Source organism: Pan paniscus, chromosome 23 (assembly GCF_029289425.2).
Source record: "Pan paniscus chromosome 23, NHGRI_mPanPan1-v2.0_pri, whole genome shotgun sequence".
NCBI classification, from domain to species: Eukaryota; Metazoa; Chordata; class Mammalia; order Primates; family Hominidae; genus Pan; species Pan paniscus.
In genome coordinates, this window is record NC_085927.1 from 36,301,111 (window position 1) to 36,316,689 (window position 15,579).

Here is a 15,579-nt window from a genome sequence, read left to right on the forward strand (position 1 = left end):
AATGAGTAGGAGTTCATCAAAGAGAAAAGAGGATAAGATATAGGGCCTGAAGGAAGAAGAGCTTGTGGGTAAGGCCTGCCCTGTTTAGAGGAGAGGCAGAGAAACTAAAGTTCCAAGCCCTACTCATAAAAGCGTAAGTCTTCAAATTAGGCATTGAGACCTGACTAAAGTCTCCCTTACACACACACGCGCACATACCATTTGTTCAGCCTCCCTGCATACAACTAAAGTATCTCCCTTCTTTCTTCTCAAATCCCACAGAGTGTAAATGGCAAAGCAAGTGTCTGATTCTTTGAGATAGGGGTTGATTGTCCTGCAGTTGTAGCCACCATTGGGGAGAATAAGAGAATGGGCCAGAGAGTGCCCTAGAAATGAGGCCCCCACCCCTCACTTACCAATTTATGCAGAAAATGGAAGAATATATTCAATCTTTTTTAAATATTTTCTGAGCACCTAATATGTGCCAGGTACTATTCTAGGCACTGGAAACATTGAGCAGCATGGAGAAATCCCTAACCTTGCAGAGTATACATTCTGGTAGAATGCCTCTCCCGGCTCCCTGCAGATTGGATCTCAAGCACAAGCTGATCCAACTGCTGCCTCCACTCACCAGCTCCAGGATAATCTATCCCACCCTCTAGCATCCAGGGCCTGTGCCAAAGGCCCCTCTTACGGCACACAGCAATGGGGGCCTCACATTGCAAGTCCCTTGCAATGCCTCTGCCTTGCAGTTTGGTTTCACTCTATCCCCTTGGCTTTTGGGGAAATTAGGGGGACCTTGATATTCCCAGGGCTCCTGTGGGCTTGGCATGGGGCCCAGGGGTCCCGTTGACCAGGGGCTAGCAGTACCTGGGCCACTTTTCATTGACATCTTTGCAACCTTAGAGGGCTCTGTCTCAAACACAACTCAGAGTTCCTCTCTGTCTGCTTCTGCCTGTTCCCAGGTGAAGAGTGTGAACCTGTCCGATGGGGAACTGCTCTCCATCCGCGGGGTGGACGGCCCTACCCTGACCGTCCTGGCCAACCAGACACTCCTGGTGGAGGGGCAGGTAATCCGAAGCCCCACCAACACCATCTCCGTCTACTTCCGGACCTTCCAGGACGACGGCCTTGGGACCTTCCAGCTTCACTACCAGGGTAGGGTCAGGCCAAGGCTGATGAAACATAGGCGTTTGCCTCAGTTTCCCTCTGGAGAAAAGGATTTTAAAACTTTTTGTGCCAGGGACCTCTCTGACAGTTTGGTAAAACCTACAATCCCCTTCTCAGAATAATGTTTTTAAAAGTATAAAATAAAATACATACGATTTTAAAGAAAACAGTATTACTGAACTGCAGTTATCAAAATACTGTTATAATCTATGATGCCTTAATCTATGTGCTTTTTATTAATTCATTAAACAATGTCTTCTAGTAGTTCTTATAATTGCTGACATTTCAAAGTACTAAGGAGCATACGAAATAGGTTGAGATATCCATTATGATATGAAAAATATCTGTGGTTTCTCTTGGTGTCAAAGTCACAGGTTCTACTACAATGTTTCAGTTTGTTGCCAGGAAAATAGCACAGCTAAGGTAGAGGTTAATGAAAATAAGCAAGCAGGTCTCCTTCATTCAAGTTCACAGGCCCTGAATTCAATATATAGATCCACTGTGCGTCCACAGACTCCTGATAAAGAGCCTTCACAGGGTAGTTCTCTCTTTTCTTCTTCCTCTACTGTTGTTCCTTTTTGTCTGTTCCTGTTTTCTGTTTTGCTCTCTGTTCATTCCTCTCTTCTCTTACTTCCTTTCTCCTCCCTTCTCTTCTCCTCCCTCTTTGCTTGCTTGTTTTATTTCTTCATTTCCTCCTCTCTTTCTCTTCCTTTCCACCCTCTATTTTCCCTCCCTTCTCTCTCTTTCTCCTTTCCTAGTCCCCCTTTTCCTTCCTCTTTTCTTCCCCTCTCCTCCACCCCCATTTCCTTCTGTGCAGCTCCCATGACCTCAGGTCTCCTTTGCCTCACCCAGGAACTTTCCCTTGGATACTTACCAACTGCTGAAGTATCTGAATGGAAAGTGGATTCGTGAACCATGCAACTGGATATTGAGAGCCATCATGTGTTACATCAAATTGTCCAGACATTTGAAATCAACAACAACTCATTTTCAACGTTCCTCTCACCTGTTTCTGAAACAGGTGGATGACTGCAAAGGGGAGTGTCCACTTCATCACAACTTTTCATTGTGGGATACTGCCCTTTGCTGTTGTTGTGAATTTAAAAGCAGCAACAAAAAGGAATGTGAATCATGAACTTGAATGTATTCCTCCTCATCAGTACTGAGAATACAGATATTCTATGCTGCAGGAGAGGTCAGACCATGGTCTAGGGTGAAGAAGCTAGGATGAATTTGACATCCTCTTATGAAAACTGAGGAATTCAGTATGTCCCCATGCACCCTTTTACCACCCCCATCTACTGACTGCGAAGGAGGCTCTTTCTCTGTATTATCTCATTTAATGCCCACCACCACCTGTGAGGTGGAGGCACTGAGTCCTTGTCTCAAGGTGACATCGTTTTGTAAACTCACATTAGTTTTCTCTCTAAAGCCCAAGCTCTTGTCTCGCAGGCCAGTAGTTCTCGAGCTTTCATATCCTTGGGCATTTCCCAAAGACCTGGTTCAAGCATCTGCATTTTTAACAAGCACTCAAGATGTGCACGCAGGTGGGACTAAACTTCCTGGGTGTTCTTGCCCCTCCCAGTCCCAGAGAGAAGGCCAATCTGTCTCCACAGAGATAGAGATAGGCTCAAAGGAGGTATGGAAACTCATTTTTCATCCCAAACCTGCTGTCTCTGGTTAGGCAGGGTGGCGATTTTTAAGTCCCAAGAAAGTGCTAACCTGGCAGTTTCAGCATGATATGATCAAAGAGAGTCACAAAAATACCATTCTCCAGAGCTCTGGAGTCCCCAGGGGCCTCATCTTCTCTCCCCAGCACAAACTGGCTCCCAGGATGTGGGTCAGGTTCTTGATCTGCCACTCCAAGTGATGACTGAGTCTGCCTCTGCATTTCTTCCCAGCCTTCATGCTGAGCTGCAACTTTCCCCGCCGGCCTGACTCTGGGGATGTCACGGTGATGGACCTGCACTCAGGTGGGGTGGCCCACTTCCACTGCCAGCTGGGCTATGAGCTCCAGGGCGCTAAGATGCTGACATGCATCAATGCCTCCAAGCCGCACTGGAGCAGCCAGGAGCCCATCTGTTCAGGTACGCTCCAGCCTCAGCCGGACCAAACCTGATGGTCCAACTAAGAGGGGAAAGACCAACCTGTAGGACATCAAGAGTGACCTCAGGGAATGGCTTTCAGCCCAGGGGAAGAAACTGCTCCAAATATGGATGACTATTGTTATTTATGTTTTTATTGGAGTAAAATACACATAATATGAAATTTACCATTGGAGACATTTTAGTATGTTCACGCTATTGTGCAACCGTCACCACTATCTAGCTCCAAAACATCTTTAACACCCCAAATGGAAACACTGTACAGAAAGCAGTCACTCCCCATCCCTCCCTCCTCCCCACACTCCCTGGCAACCATCCGTCTTCATTCTGTCTCTGTGGATTTATCTATTGTGGATATTTTATGTAAATGGAATCATATAATATGTGACTTTTATGTCTGACTTCTTTCACTTAGCGCTTAGCACTGTGTTTTCAAAGTTCGTGTATGTTGTAGCATGTATCAGTACTTCATTTCTTTTTACGGCTGAAAAATATTCCATTGTATGGATGTCCCACATTTTGTTGACCTGTTTATTCATTAGTAGACATTTGAGTTGTTTCTACTTTTCAGCTATTATGAACAATGCTGCTGTGAACATTTGCATGCAAGTTTTTTGTGTGGATATGGTTTTCATTTCTCTTAGATATATACTCAAGAGTGGAATTGCTGGGTCATAGGGTCATTGTATGCATAACTTTTTGAGGAACCATCAAACGATTTTCCACAGCAGCTGCACCATTTTACTTTCCCCTCAGCAATGTGACAGTACCAGTGTCTCCACATCCTTGCCCACACATGTTCTTTTCCATGTTGTTGTTTTTATTGTAGCCATCCTTATGGGTATGAAGGTATCTCATGGTTTTAGTTTCCATTTCCCTGCTGATTAATGATGTCAAGCATCTTTTCGTGTATGTGTTGGCCATTTGTAGATCTTCTTTGGGGAGATGTCTAGTCAAGTCCTTTGCCCATTTTTTTTAAATTATACTGTAAGTTTTAGGGTACATGTGCACAACGTGCAGGTTTGTTACATATGTATACATGTGCCATGTTGGTGTGCTGCACCCATTAACTCATCATTTAACGTTAGGTATATCTCCTAATGCTATCCCTCCCCCCTCTCCCCACCCCACAACAGGCCCCGGTGTGTGATGTTCCCCTTCCTGTGTCCATGTGTTCTCATTGTTCAGTTCCCACCTATGAGTGAGAACATGCGGTGTTTGGTTTTTTGTCCTTGCGACAGTTTGCTGAGAATGATGGTTTCCAGCTTCATCCATGTCCCTACAAAGGACATGAACTCATCATTTTTTATGACTGCATAGTATTCCATGGTGTATATGTGACACATTTTCTTAATCCAGTCTATCATTGTTGGACATTTGGCTTGATTCCAAGTCTTTGCTATTGTGAATAGTGCTGCAGTAAACATACGTGTGCATGTGTCTTTATAGCAGCATGATTTATAATCCTTTGGGTATATACCCAGTAATGGGATTGCTGGGTCAAATGGTATTTCTAGTTCTAGATCCCTGAGGAATCGCCACATTGACTTCCACAATGGTTGAACTAGTTTACAGTCCCACCAACAGTGTAAAAGTGTTCCTATTTCCATTTTTTAATCAGGTTGTTTGTCTTTTTGTTGTTGAGTTGGAAGCAATCATTATATATTCTGATCACTAGACCCTTATCAGATAAGTGGTTTGCAAATATTTTCTCCCATTTCATGGGTTGTCTTTTCACTTACTGACAGTGTTATTTGATGCACAAAGCTTTTACATTTGGCAAAATTAAATATTTTTTTCTTTTCTTTCTTGTGCTTTGAGTGTAACTACTGCCATTTTTCAAGCCAAGCCAATATGTGTTGTGCACCATGCCAGGGGCTGCATTTAATCCTCACAGCAATGCCATAGGATGGGAGCCATCATCCCCATTTTACAGATGAGGCTCATGTAGGTGAAGTCACTTACTCAACGCCTCCATGTAGAAATTGTTGAAGGTAGCCTGCTGACACAGTCTGATGCCCTCTAGTAAAAAGAAGTGGGCCTTCTGAGCCAGCAGACAGAATCTGAGACTTCGAGGACAGAAGGAATTTTAAGCACCTGTTGGGCATTGTTTGTCATTCAGAGCCTTTCCTATCTAGGTACTCATTCGACAAACATCCACTGAGCGCCCACTGTGTGGTAGGCATTGCACCTGTTGCTAGAGCTATTGCAGGGTCCCTGACCCAGTTCCTGCTCTCACAGAGTTTCTAGTCAAGGTGAGGCTGTAGTATGTAAATGAGTAAACAAGGATGCAAACATGCTGGTAACAGATTGTGTTAAGGACGAGGAAAGAAATTCACATGGTGGAATGATGCAGAGTGAGGATGGAGAGGACATCAGTTATTGTGAGAGGCGCTGCAATGCAGAAAAGGTATACAGGAAGAAGCTGTGATAGAGGACCTCACCTGGGAGGAGGACAGTGATGAGCGAAGGGTCAGGGAAGGATTACCTGATAACACTCCAAGATTTGGAAGTTGAGTAGGAAATAGACTGAGGGTGGAAAATGGGGGGAGAAGGGGGAAACATTCCAGGCAGATGCACTAGCATATGCTAAGGTTCAGAGGTCAGAAGGAACTCGATGAGTTTGAGAAAGCAAATAAATAAATAAGATCAATCTGACTAAACTGCAGAGAAAATATCAGGACAGGAGGCTGGGGCAGTGGTCAGAAACTGTATTGCTCAAGGTCATGAGAAGACAGGTGGACTAGGTAGGAGATATCTGGAAAAATTTAAGCATAAGGGTGATCATTCTGACTTCTATTTGGCAAAAATGATTGAGGATGGTCAGAGTGGATCCATGGAAATCAAGATGGACAATATCTACTATTTCACTTGAACTCAGGGAGATAAGATTACCACTTTCATAGGCAAAGAGAATGAGGCTTAGAGAGATGAAGCAACATACTTGAAGTGGCGAACTTAGTCCAGATCCCTTCTCTCCTGAGCTCTTCCCCTTACAGCTTCCTTACTCAGAGTGTGGTCCTCGGACTAGCAAAATTATTAGAAATGCATAATCCTGAACCCCATGCAAAACCAAATGAATCAAAATTTTCACTTTAACATGGCCCTTGGGTGACTCATATGCACATTACACCTGGAGAAGCACTGGTTTGTAACGCACTGTCCCTGCACCAGTGGGCACAGCCTTGGCCATCTTCAGCTATCAAGAGAGCAAAACCCTTTTAGAATTCTCAAAAGTCCTGATGGTGGTTGAGAGAGTATAGGTTGCCCTGCCACCTACTGTGTGCCAGGCTATGAGCCATGTGTGAAGAGAATATTGGAACTAATGAAACATAATTCCTGCCCTCCAGTTATTCATAGCCAAGTGGAGCTCAAAAAGCAAATGAGAACTAATGATAAATTCTGAGATTCAATTGTTACAGTATTGTTCCCCCAAGGCCCTTCAGAATTTTTCTTTCTTTTTTTTTAAACAAAGATAAAATTCCAAACCATAGGGCGGTTGGTCTTCACGCCTCTCTCACATTAATTTTTATCTATGTGTGAAATCAGGGAGGAATTAAGCTTCAATTTGTGCTAAGAAAGATGGATGGGGAGCCACGGCTGGCAAATTGAAGCCAAACAGAGCCATCAGTTGGCTTAATCAGGCAAAGAAGGGAAGCAGAGAAGCCGCAAACGATCGGCAGCTTGGGAGGACAGATGGCCAGAGCCCCCCACCAGGGACAGTGTCCTCCATCTCTCAGCTCCTGAGCCACAGGGCAATAGAGCTGGCTATGTTTTGAGTGCCCACTCTGTGCCAGGGATGGCATGAAGCTCCCCATGCCCATCGTTTCATTGATTTCTCACTACTGTCCTATAAGGAGGGTGGACTTATCACCATTTTACAGTGGGTAAACATGTGACTTGTCTTAGATCCACAGCAGATAACTGGCAAGGTTTCAACCTAGGGCTGGCTTATTTCACAGAGCAATCTCTCCTCTAGGACAGAAGGGCAGCCTGGAGAGAGAAATGAACCTAGCTTTCTGTCTGTGGTCCTGAAAGAAGTATGGAGCTTCTTGGCAATGTCTTTGCTGTAGGTCACAACACAGTCTGGAGCAGAGATAAGAGTTATCCACCATTCTCTGCTACTGCAAGCCCCATTCAGTCATACTGTCATTCAAAAAACATTTAATGGGTACCTGCTATGTATCAAGCTTTGAGCTGATATTAGAGATACAAAAAGGAAAAAATATTTATTCTTTCATTCAACAAACATTTTATAAAGCAACTACTATATGCCATATACCTTTCTGGATTAGCAGGTTATCATAAATAAGACAGACAGTGGAGTAGTGACTTCAATAAGAGATACTGGAGTGAGGCAGCCTGAGCTTGAGTCTCAACTGCTCCACTTATTATGTGTATGTCCTTGAGGAAGCGGCGTAATACCTTTGAACTTCTTTTTTCCTCTTTTGCAAAATTAATAGTGGTTATTCAGTAAATATTTACTGAGCACATTCTACATACCAGGAGCTCTTCTGGTTGCTGGTAGTGTGACTGAAAGCAAACAAACAAAAAGTAGTCCTAGCTTTTGTGGAACCTACAAACTCCTTAGCCATCTGTGAGATGGTTCCAAATAACCTGTCCCACTTTTGCTTCCTCTCCTATATCTCTGAAAATGAAGGGGGAACCAAGCGTCCTGTGCTTGGGAAGGAAATATTTTTCAAGCTCCTTTGATCCTCCTAAAAGATAGAAATGGCTCCCAAGACTTGAAACCCTGGTCATGGTGTAGGGCTTTACCCAATCGTGGCCCTGGGCTATTCTTCACATCCCTTCCTCCTGGACTGACTGCCACGCTCTGTGAGAAGTGTCTGCTACCCACCATCTCTCCTCAGAAAATTCAAAACTGGCTGAGTGCTGTGGCTGACGCCTGTAATCCTTACATTTTGGGAGGCCAAGGCAGGTGGATCACGAGGTCAGGAGTTCGAGACCAGCCTGGCCAAGATGGTGAAACCCCATCTCTACTAAAAATACAAAAATTAGCTGGGCGCGGTGGTGGGCACCTGTAATCCCAGCTACTCAGGAGGCTGAGGCAGGAGAATCACTTGAACCTGGGAGGCAGAGGTTGCAGTGAGCCGAGATCGTGCCATTGCACTCTAGCCTGGGTGACAGAGCAAGACTTTGTCTCAAAAAAAAAAAAGAAAGAAGAAAAAAGAAGAAAGAAAGAAGAAAGAAAGAAAGAAAGAAAGAAAGAAAGAAAGAAAGAAAGGAAAGAAAATTCAAAACTGCTCTCTCATATAGTACATGGTTCCTAAGAACCAAATATCTCCTAAGAATTAGAGTAAGAATAAGAATACCTTCTTGCTTGAGAACTGGAAAGTGTTCTTTCCAGTGCACAAATCACTTTTTAATATTTTTCATTAGACTTTTATGATAAAAGTAATAGATGATTCTGGTAAGAAATTTTTCAAGAAATAGTGAAGTGTAAGAAATAGGAACAAATCACTTTTATATTCATGGTCTCAATTGATTCTTGAAAATAGCTTATTAAAATAGGTATGGCACACTATTTTCTAACTTGTTTTTTTTTGCTTAAAAAATAGTGAGCATCTTCCTATATGCTGAAGTATTCTTTGAGAACATGGTATTTAGTTTCTGAATGGGTGGAGTGTATTTACAGTTATGCATCACTTAACAATGGGGATATGTTCTAGGAAATGCATCTTTAGATGATGTCATCATTGCTTGAACATCATAGAGTGTATGTACACGAGCCTTGATGGTATAGCCTACTACATATCCAGGCTATATGGTACAGCCTATTGCTTCTCCGCTACAAACCTGTACAGCATGTTACTGTGCTGAACACATTGTAACACAAAGGTATTTGTTTATCTAAACATAGAAAAGATACAATAAAAATATAATATTAAAATCTTATGGGACCACTGTCATATATACACTCTGTTGTAAATTGAAACACTGTTATGTGGCACATGATGTATTTCACTAAACATCTGTGAGTGGACATTCATCTTGGTTTTTTTTTATTTTTCATTCCTAGAAACAAGATAGCCATGAATATCCTCATTCCTAACTCTTGGTGCAAATCTCTAAATCTTTTCCTATTATAATTATCCAGAACTGCATTTGGCGGATCAAAGTGTTTGAGCACGTTTTCTAGGCTTTTCACTAAATTGCCCTCCCGAAAGGTCATAACAGTTTGCATTCTAACCAGTCATCATGAAAGTGAGCATTTCCCATCACCCTTACCATCTCCAGATTTTATTGCTGATTTTTATCTTGGCCGATTAGGTGGATGAAAGTAGAATACAGTTTAGATTTGCATTTCATTTATTATTAGTGAGGCTGAATTTTTTAGTGCTTACTAAGTACTAGAAATATATTTCTTCCTTTGTGAACTGCCTGTTTATATCCTTCTTGATTGCCATTTTATAATTAAAAGTCAGGGCACAGCCAGCACCACAGAACTGTCGTTAAATTGCAGTCATTCCCTACCATGAAATACACATGTTGATGGTTCCAATTGTAGAGTGAAATCTCCTGTCAAACAGGAGGATTCCCTCCCAGGAGGACAAGTCCCTTCCAAGCTTTCTCTCCCTGCCCGGTTTCCTCCTGCTCCAGGTCTCTGATGTTTCATCCTAGGCGAGGGGCAGGGGTGGAGATCAGGGGAGAATAAAACACTCACTTCCTTCTCTCTCTCTCTCTTTCTCTCTGTCTCTCTCCTCTCTCTCTCCCTCTCTGCTCTCTCCCATTGCCCACCCACCCCTTTCTGGATCAGCTCCTTGTGGAGGGGCAGTGCACAATGCCACCATCGGCCGCGTCCTCTCCCCAAGTTACCCTGAAAACACCAATGGGAGCCAATTCTGCGTCTGGACGATTGAAGCTCCAGAGGGCCAGAAGCTGCACCTGCACTTTGAGAGGCTGTTGCTGCATGACAAGGACAGGTAAAGCTGTGAAGGTCCACACCCAACCCCGTTTCTTCCCAGAATATTGGAACATGGCTTGAGGACTTGGAGTCTTGAAATGGCTGAAGCTTTGACCCTCGGAATTCAAGAAAAGGAGAGCTGGGGTGGATGGCAAAGATCTTAGACACCATCAGCTTCAATCTCTTCCTTTTACAGATAAGGAAACCAGGGTATGCAGAAGGAAATGGACCTGCCCCAGCTCACACAGCAGGCTAGGGGAAGAGGCAAAAAGGGAATTGCCCTATTCTTTCTCTTGCACACCCCTTTTTGCAGTTGAACAAAAAGAGAGTACGTATTGATCATCTGCTCAGTACCCAGCCATATATTAGGCTCCATGGAGAACATGAAAGAAGTAGAAAATATTAGTTTCTGGCATGATAGGAAATTGAGATGGAAAAACTAGACGTATGCACATGAAAGAATGAGGGAGAAGTTACCAGGCAATATCTAAGCAAGAGTGTGTCTGTAGACTCTTAATAATATGCATAGAATCCAGAATATGCATAGAATCCAGAATTATAAAACTTTAATATTCTGCAGTCTTATTCTAGAATATTTGGGGGTCTTATTCTAGAAATTATGGAATCTTATTCTAGAATATTCTGAAATATTCTGGGATCTTATTCTGGGATATTCTGGCATCTTATTCTAGAATATTATGGGGTCTTGTTCTAGAATATTCTGGATTATTCTGCGATCTTATTCTAAGATAGTCTAGAAAACTAGGACTTTAGCTGCTTTGACTTGCTGTCTTGAGTTGGGTTTCCTTGGAATCAGACATGGTGATAAAGATGTGAGAGGAAGTAGTTTACTGGGGAGCTGATCCTAGTAAGCACTAGGAGGCACATGGGAAAGTGAGATTGTGAATACCAGCTGCGTTAATAAGTGGGTGACTGCTGGGAAAACCGGGATTCTGTCCACTGGAGACCTCTGGGCAATGTGTTGAGCATACTTCAGAGTGGTCCTGTTGGAAGGGTGAGGGAGCTGGGGTATTTATGCACCAGCTCCCATTCATCACTGGATGAGAGATGTGATGAGGAGCACTAACTATCCCCAACATCAGCTGCCACCCTTTGAGCTGGTTGAGTTGACTGATTCTCAGAGACTTGTGGTCAGAAGCCAGCAGAAAATGTGGGAGCAGTTGACTGCTGAAGGGTAGGAGAGGGTAGGGCACTGGCAGTGTTTACTGCACTTCCAGAATGCCCCCACCTTAGAATTTTGGAGTCCAAGAAACCTTGATCTAAGAATTCTATTGTTTTGGCTTCTTTGATGGATCAAACCTAGACTATGAGGTCTTTAGGTTGGAAAGACTTAAAAAAAAAAAAAGACAACTGAATAATTTTCCCATACCTCTTGAGTCCACTTCCCTCTAGGCAGTTCAGCTTTATCCAGAACAACTCTATATCGATAAATTGCTGCTTTAAAGTGTAAGGTATCAAGCAGGGGCTCCCAAACATGGCTTTTTAGCAGCACCAGAATAATAACCTGGGGAATTCTTTAAAAATCAGATTCCCTATCCTTTCTTCTGGAGACTCTGAAAATCTGGGCATGGGAACCCTTGGTGAAGGACCATTTCCAAATCTTAAACCTCAGATCTGCCTCTTCTGAGCGGTGCTTGAGATGAGCCAAGCTTAAGTTTATACTAGACAACAAGAATTAGCAGAGACAAAAGAATGCATCAAAATGAGTATTTTCTTATTTTCTGCAAGTTGTTTAAGTCCTGACAAATGGGCCCCCCACTGGCACTGGTCACTAGTAGTTTCTCTGGGGTCCTGCAAAGATCTGCATGAGCTGACACTTACCAGGAAAAAACCAGCTTTCAAGTATATCAATAGGAAGAGAAGTTTGTAGAGTTCATCAAGGTTAAAGGTCAACACACACAAAAAAATGATGAAGACACTACTCTCTGGGCCAAGAAGAAAAGAGAAATCAATTATGTCTGTCCCATGTACTTTATTGAGGGGGAAATGGCTAAAATACCACAATATGTCAGTTGCAAGAACTCAGAGCTAGGTAAGACTCTACATAAGAAATGGGACTTTGACCTAAAGTCAAAAATGGAAGGAGATTGGATAATGGATCCAAAAATACAGAGGGAGGAGTATTCCAAGCATGGAGAATTGGAGGATGAGCACAAAGATGTAGGGGAAAGAATTAGCAAATTTGTTGGGGGGCTGCAGCAGAAGATCTCATGAGAACAGGAGGAAAGAGATCTGGGAAGCTAGATTGGGGTTATATCCTGAAGGACTTTGAATGCCAGGCTACTTTTATAGGCAATAGAGAGCCTATAAAAGTCTTTTTAGTCGAGGAGGGACATGAATAAAGATTTTAAGATGATTTTCCTCAAAATGAACACTTTCTAAACTCCAGTCTCATAATATGCCCCCCAAAAAGTGAGTTCTCTGGTCAAACATGTTTGGGAGACACTGCGCCCACCCTATCCTTGCCTTGAAAGGTCGTAATATGTACTAGCTAACAAAGGCACTGATAAGTCCTGCAGGGAAAAAAAAGTTTAATTTTTATTGAATTCAGCATTTTGCAAATCCATTTGACCACAGACTATTAAGAATTTGAGAGAAAATGTATTACTATTGCAGACATTCTAGAAAATACGGTTAGAAAATTGCTGGTTTTAAAAGATTAATAGACTACAGAGATTTTGAGATCTTGAAGATTTCCTCCAGAGCAACCCTCTTTGCCAAAGGCTTCTGTTCTTTGAAAGAGGTGTCCCAACACACAGCCCCTAAGATATAACAGAGTCATCAGGAATCAGAAGACTATGTAGATGCCCCTTCCCACTCCTGGAATGCCCCCTGGACTCTACCACAGCCCCCATCCTTGCCTCAGCCATAATGGACACATGGCAAAATAAACAAACTGTGGCTGCAACATTTATACATCTTAGTGACATTAGAAATTCATCTGGGCAGCATAAAATAAACTATTTTTATGAGTCAGTAAAAACCTCAAAGGCTTAAAAATGTGTGTTTATGACTCCATAAAAGAAGCTTATCTAATTTGTATACGGTTTTCTTCACCACTTTTGCATAATTTCTTTAAAAAACCAAGGCTAGCAAGAAGTCAACTTCAAATAGCTTTAATAACAATAAAAATAAATACCCAACATTTTGTTTAACACATTTTATTTTTCAGGGCACTTTTTATTTTGCAATATTCTCAAAGCCCACCTGTAAGATGGGTCAGAACGACGTTATGGTCGGGTCTCTCCTTTCACAGTTGAGGACACTGAGGCTGAAAGATGTTTTAAGACTTAATGTAAATCCAGATGGGGAATTGAGAAATGGGAATTATGACTCTTGACTTCCCACACAGTGCTCTTAGAAAATGGGGATCAGAGACAGAGCCTGGTGGGAGTCAAATGCTTAATAAACAAAACTTACCTACCGTGTCCTGTTAACTATTTTTTTTTTTAAGACCGAGTCTTGCTCTGTCACCCAAGCTGGAGTGCAGTGGCTCGATCTCGGCTCACTGCAATCTCTGGCTTCCAGGTTCAAGCAATTCTCCTGCCTCAGCCTCCAGAGTAGCAGGGACTATAGGCACGCGCCACCATATCTGTCTGATTTTTGTATTTTTAGTAGAGACGGGGTTTCACCATGTTGGCCAAGCTACTATCTAACTCCTGACCTCAGGTGATCCACCCACCTTGGCCTCCCAAAGTGCTGGGATTATAGACTTGAGCCACCATGCCTCACACTCTGATATAGGTGCAATTGTACCCATTTTACAGATGAGAAAACAGAGGCTCAGAGAAGTGAAGTGTTCTTGTGCAAAGTCACACAGCTGAGAAGTGACAGAGTCAGGACTCACACCCAGGTCTGCCTGACTTTACAAAAGCCACCATTTCGGCAATTACATCATATACATTACTCTCCCTACAACCTCAGAATAAATCCATAAGGAAGCCAGGACAGGCATTTAGTCCCATTGTACAGAAGAGGAAACAGGTTCGATAAGGTGATGCTTGTCTGAGCACATAAGAGGCAAAGTCAGGACTGGGTGCGGTGGCTCACGCCTGTAATCCCAGCACTTTGGGAGGCCGAGGCGGGTGGATCACCTGAGGTCAGGAGTTTGAGACCAGCCTGGCCAACATGGTGAAACCCCATCTCTACTAAAAGTACAAAAATGTGCTGGGCATGGTGGGACACACCTGTAATCTCAGCTACTTGGGAGGCTGAGGCAGGAAAATCACTTGAACCTGGGAGGCGGAGGTTGCAGTGAGCCAAGATCGCACCATTGAACTCCAGGCTGGGCAACAAGAGTGAAACTCTGTCAAAAAAAAAGAGGCAGAGTTAGGTTTGGGATCCGGTAATGAGGCTCCAGAGGCAGTCGTAGCACATCCCTTCCTCTGCCATGTCAGTGACCCAGGAAGATCTGTCAGTGTCCCTCCTCTCTGCTCCCACTGCCAGGATGACGGTTCACAGCGGGCAGACCAACAAGTCAGCTCTTCTCTACGACTCCCTTCAAACCGAGAGTGTCCCTTTTGAGGGCCTGCTGAGCGAAGGCAACACCATCCGCATCGAGTTCACGTCTGACCAGGCCCGGGCGGCCTCCACCTTCAACATCCGATTTGAAGGTGAGGGTCCCTGGGAGCTTCCCCTTCTCTTGTGGGGCTGGGGGTAGCCTGGGAGCAGGGAAAGCATGGGGAGATAGAAATCTGGGCTGCGAAGGATGTGGGAAATCCCATGGCCATGTGGATCCTTTGGTTTCCAAAGACAGGCTCTTGGTTTCATTAATAATAACAATGCCTATCATTAACTGTGCACTTACTACGTGCTCAGTGCCTTCTGTGCACTGTCTGATTGGATTTCAGCTTCTGCATCATGTTTGATCCTCATCACACTGAAACATTAGAACTGTTATTGTATCTGATTTTTGGTGAGGAAACTGAGGTTTAAGAAACTTGGGTGACCTGCCCAAGACCACCAGTGAACAAGGGTGGAGTTAAGATTTCTGTCCATCCTGTGCTGGGGAGCCCTGAAGCTCTGCTCCACTCCACCTAGTAGACCTCTTAGAATTTAGCCACTTCTTCCTCCAAGAAGAATTTAGCAAGAGCCTCTCCTGCTGAGACCCTGACTCTTGAAGAAGGGGTTCGCTGGGCATTTCATGTACGCTGGGGGACTTTCTGTTCTGGCTTTGCCAAGAAAAGCTGGCTTTTATCATAGACAACCCTACAGTTTCCAGTGGCAAAAAATCAGGGCTCTGAAGTTACGGGCCATGGGAAGGATCCATATAGGATGTGGAAAGGCATTAAAACACAACAACTCCACAGGGTGGAGAAGACAGAGATTCTTACTCCTATTTTAGATTTTTTTAAATGAGGCCCCAAGGAGTCAATTGGG

At 43.5% G+C, this 15,579-nt stretch overlaps 1 protein-coding gene across 8 annotated transcripts in view; it reads left to right on the plus strand.

Moving 5' to 3' along the window:
* The window catches only part of SEZ6L (seizure related 6 homolog like), a 214,533-nt gene that overhangs the window by 126,562 nt on the left and 72,392 nt on the right, over positions 1–15,579 (plus strand). For all 8 annotated transcript variants that reach the window (XM_034948566.4, XM_034948567.4, XM_034948569.4 and 5 more), the window contains exons 4-7: positions 945–1,137; positions 3,051–3,236; positions 10,033–10,198; positions 14,647–14,813. In XM_034948566.4, the coding sequence (XP_034804457.1) occupies positions 945–1,137; positions 3,051–3,236; positions 10,033–10,198; positions 14,647–14,813 (712 nt within the window). The remainder of the gene's footprint in view (positions 1–944; positions 1,138–3,050; positions 3,237–10,032; positions 10,199–14,646; positions 14,814–15,579) is intronic.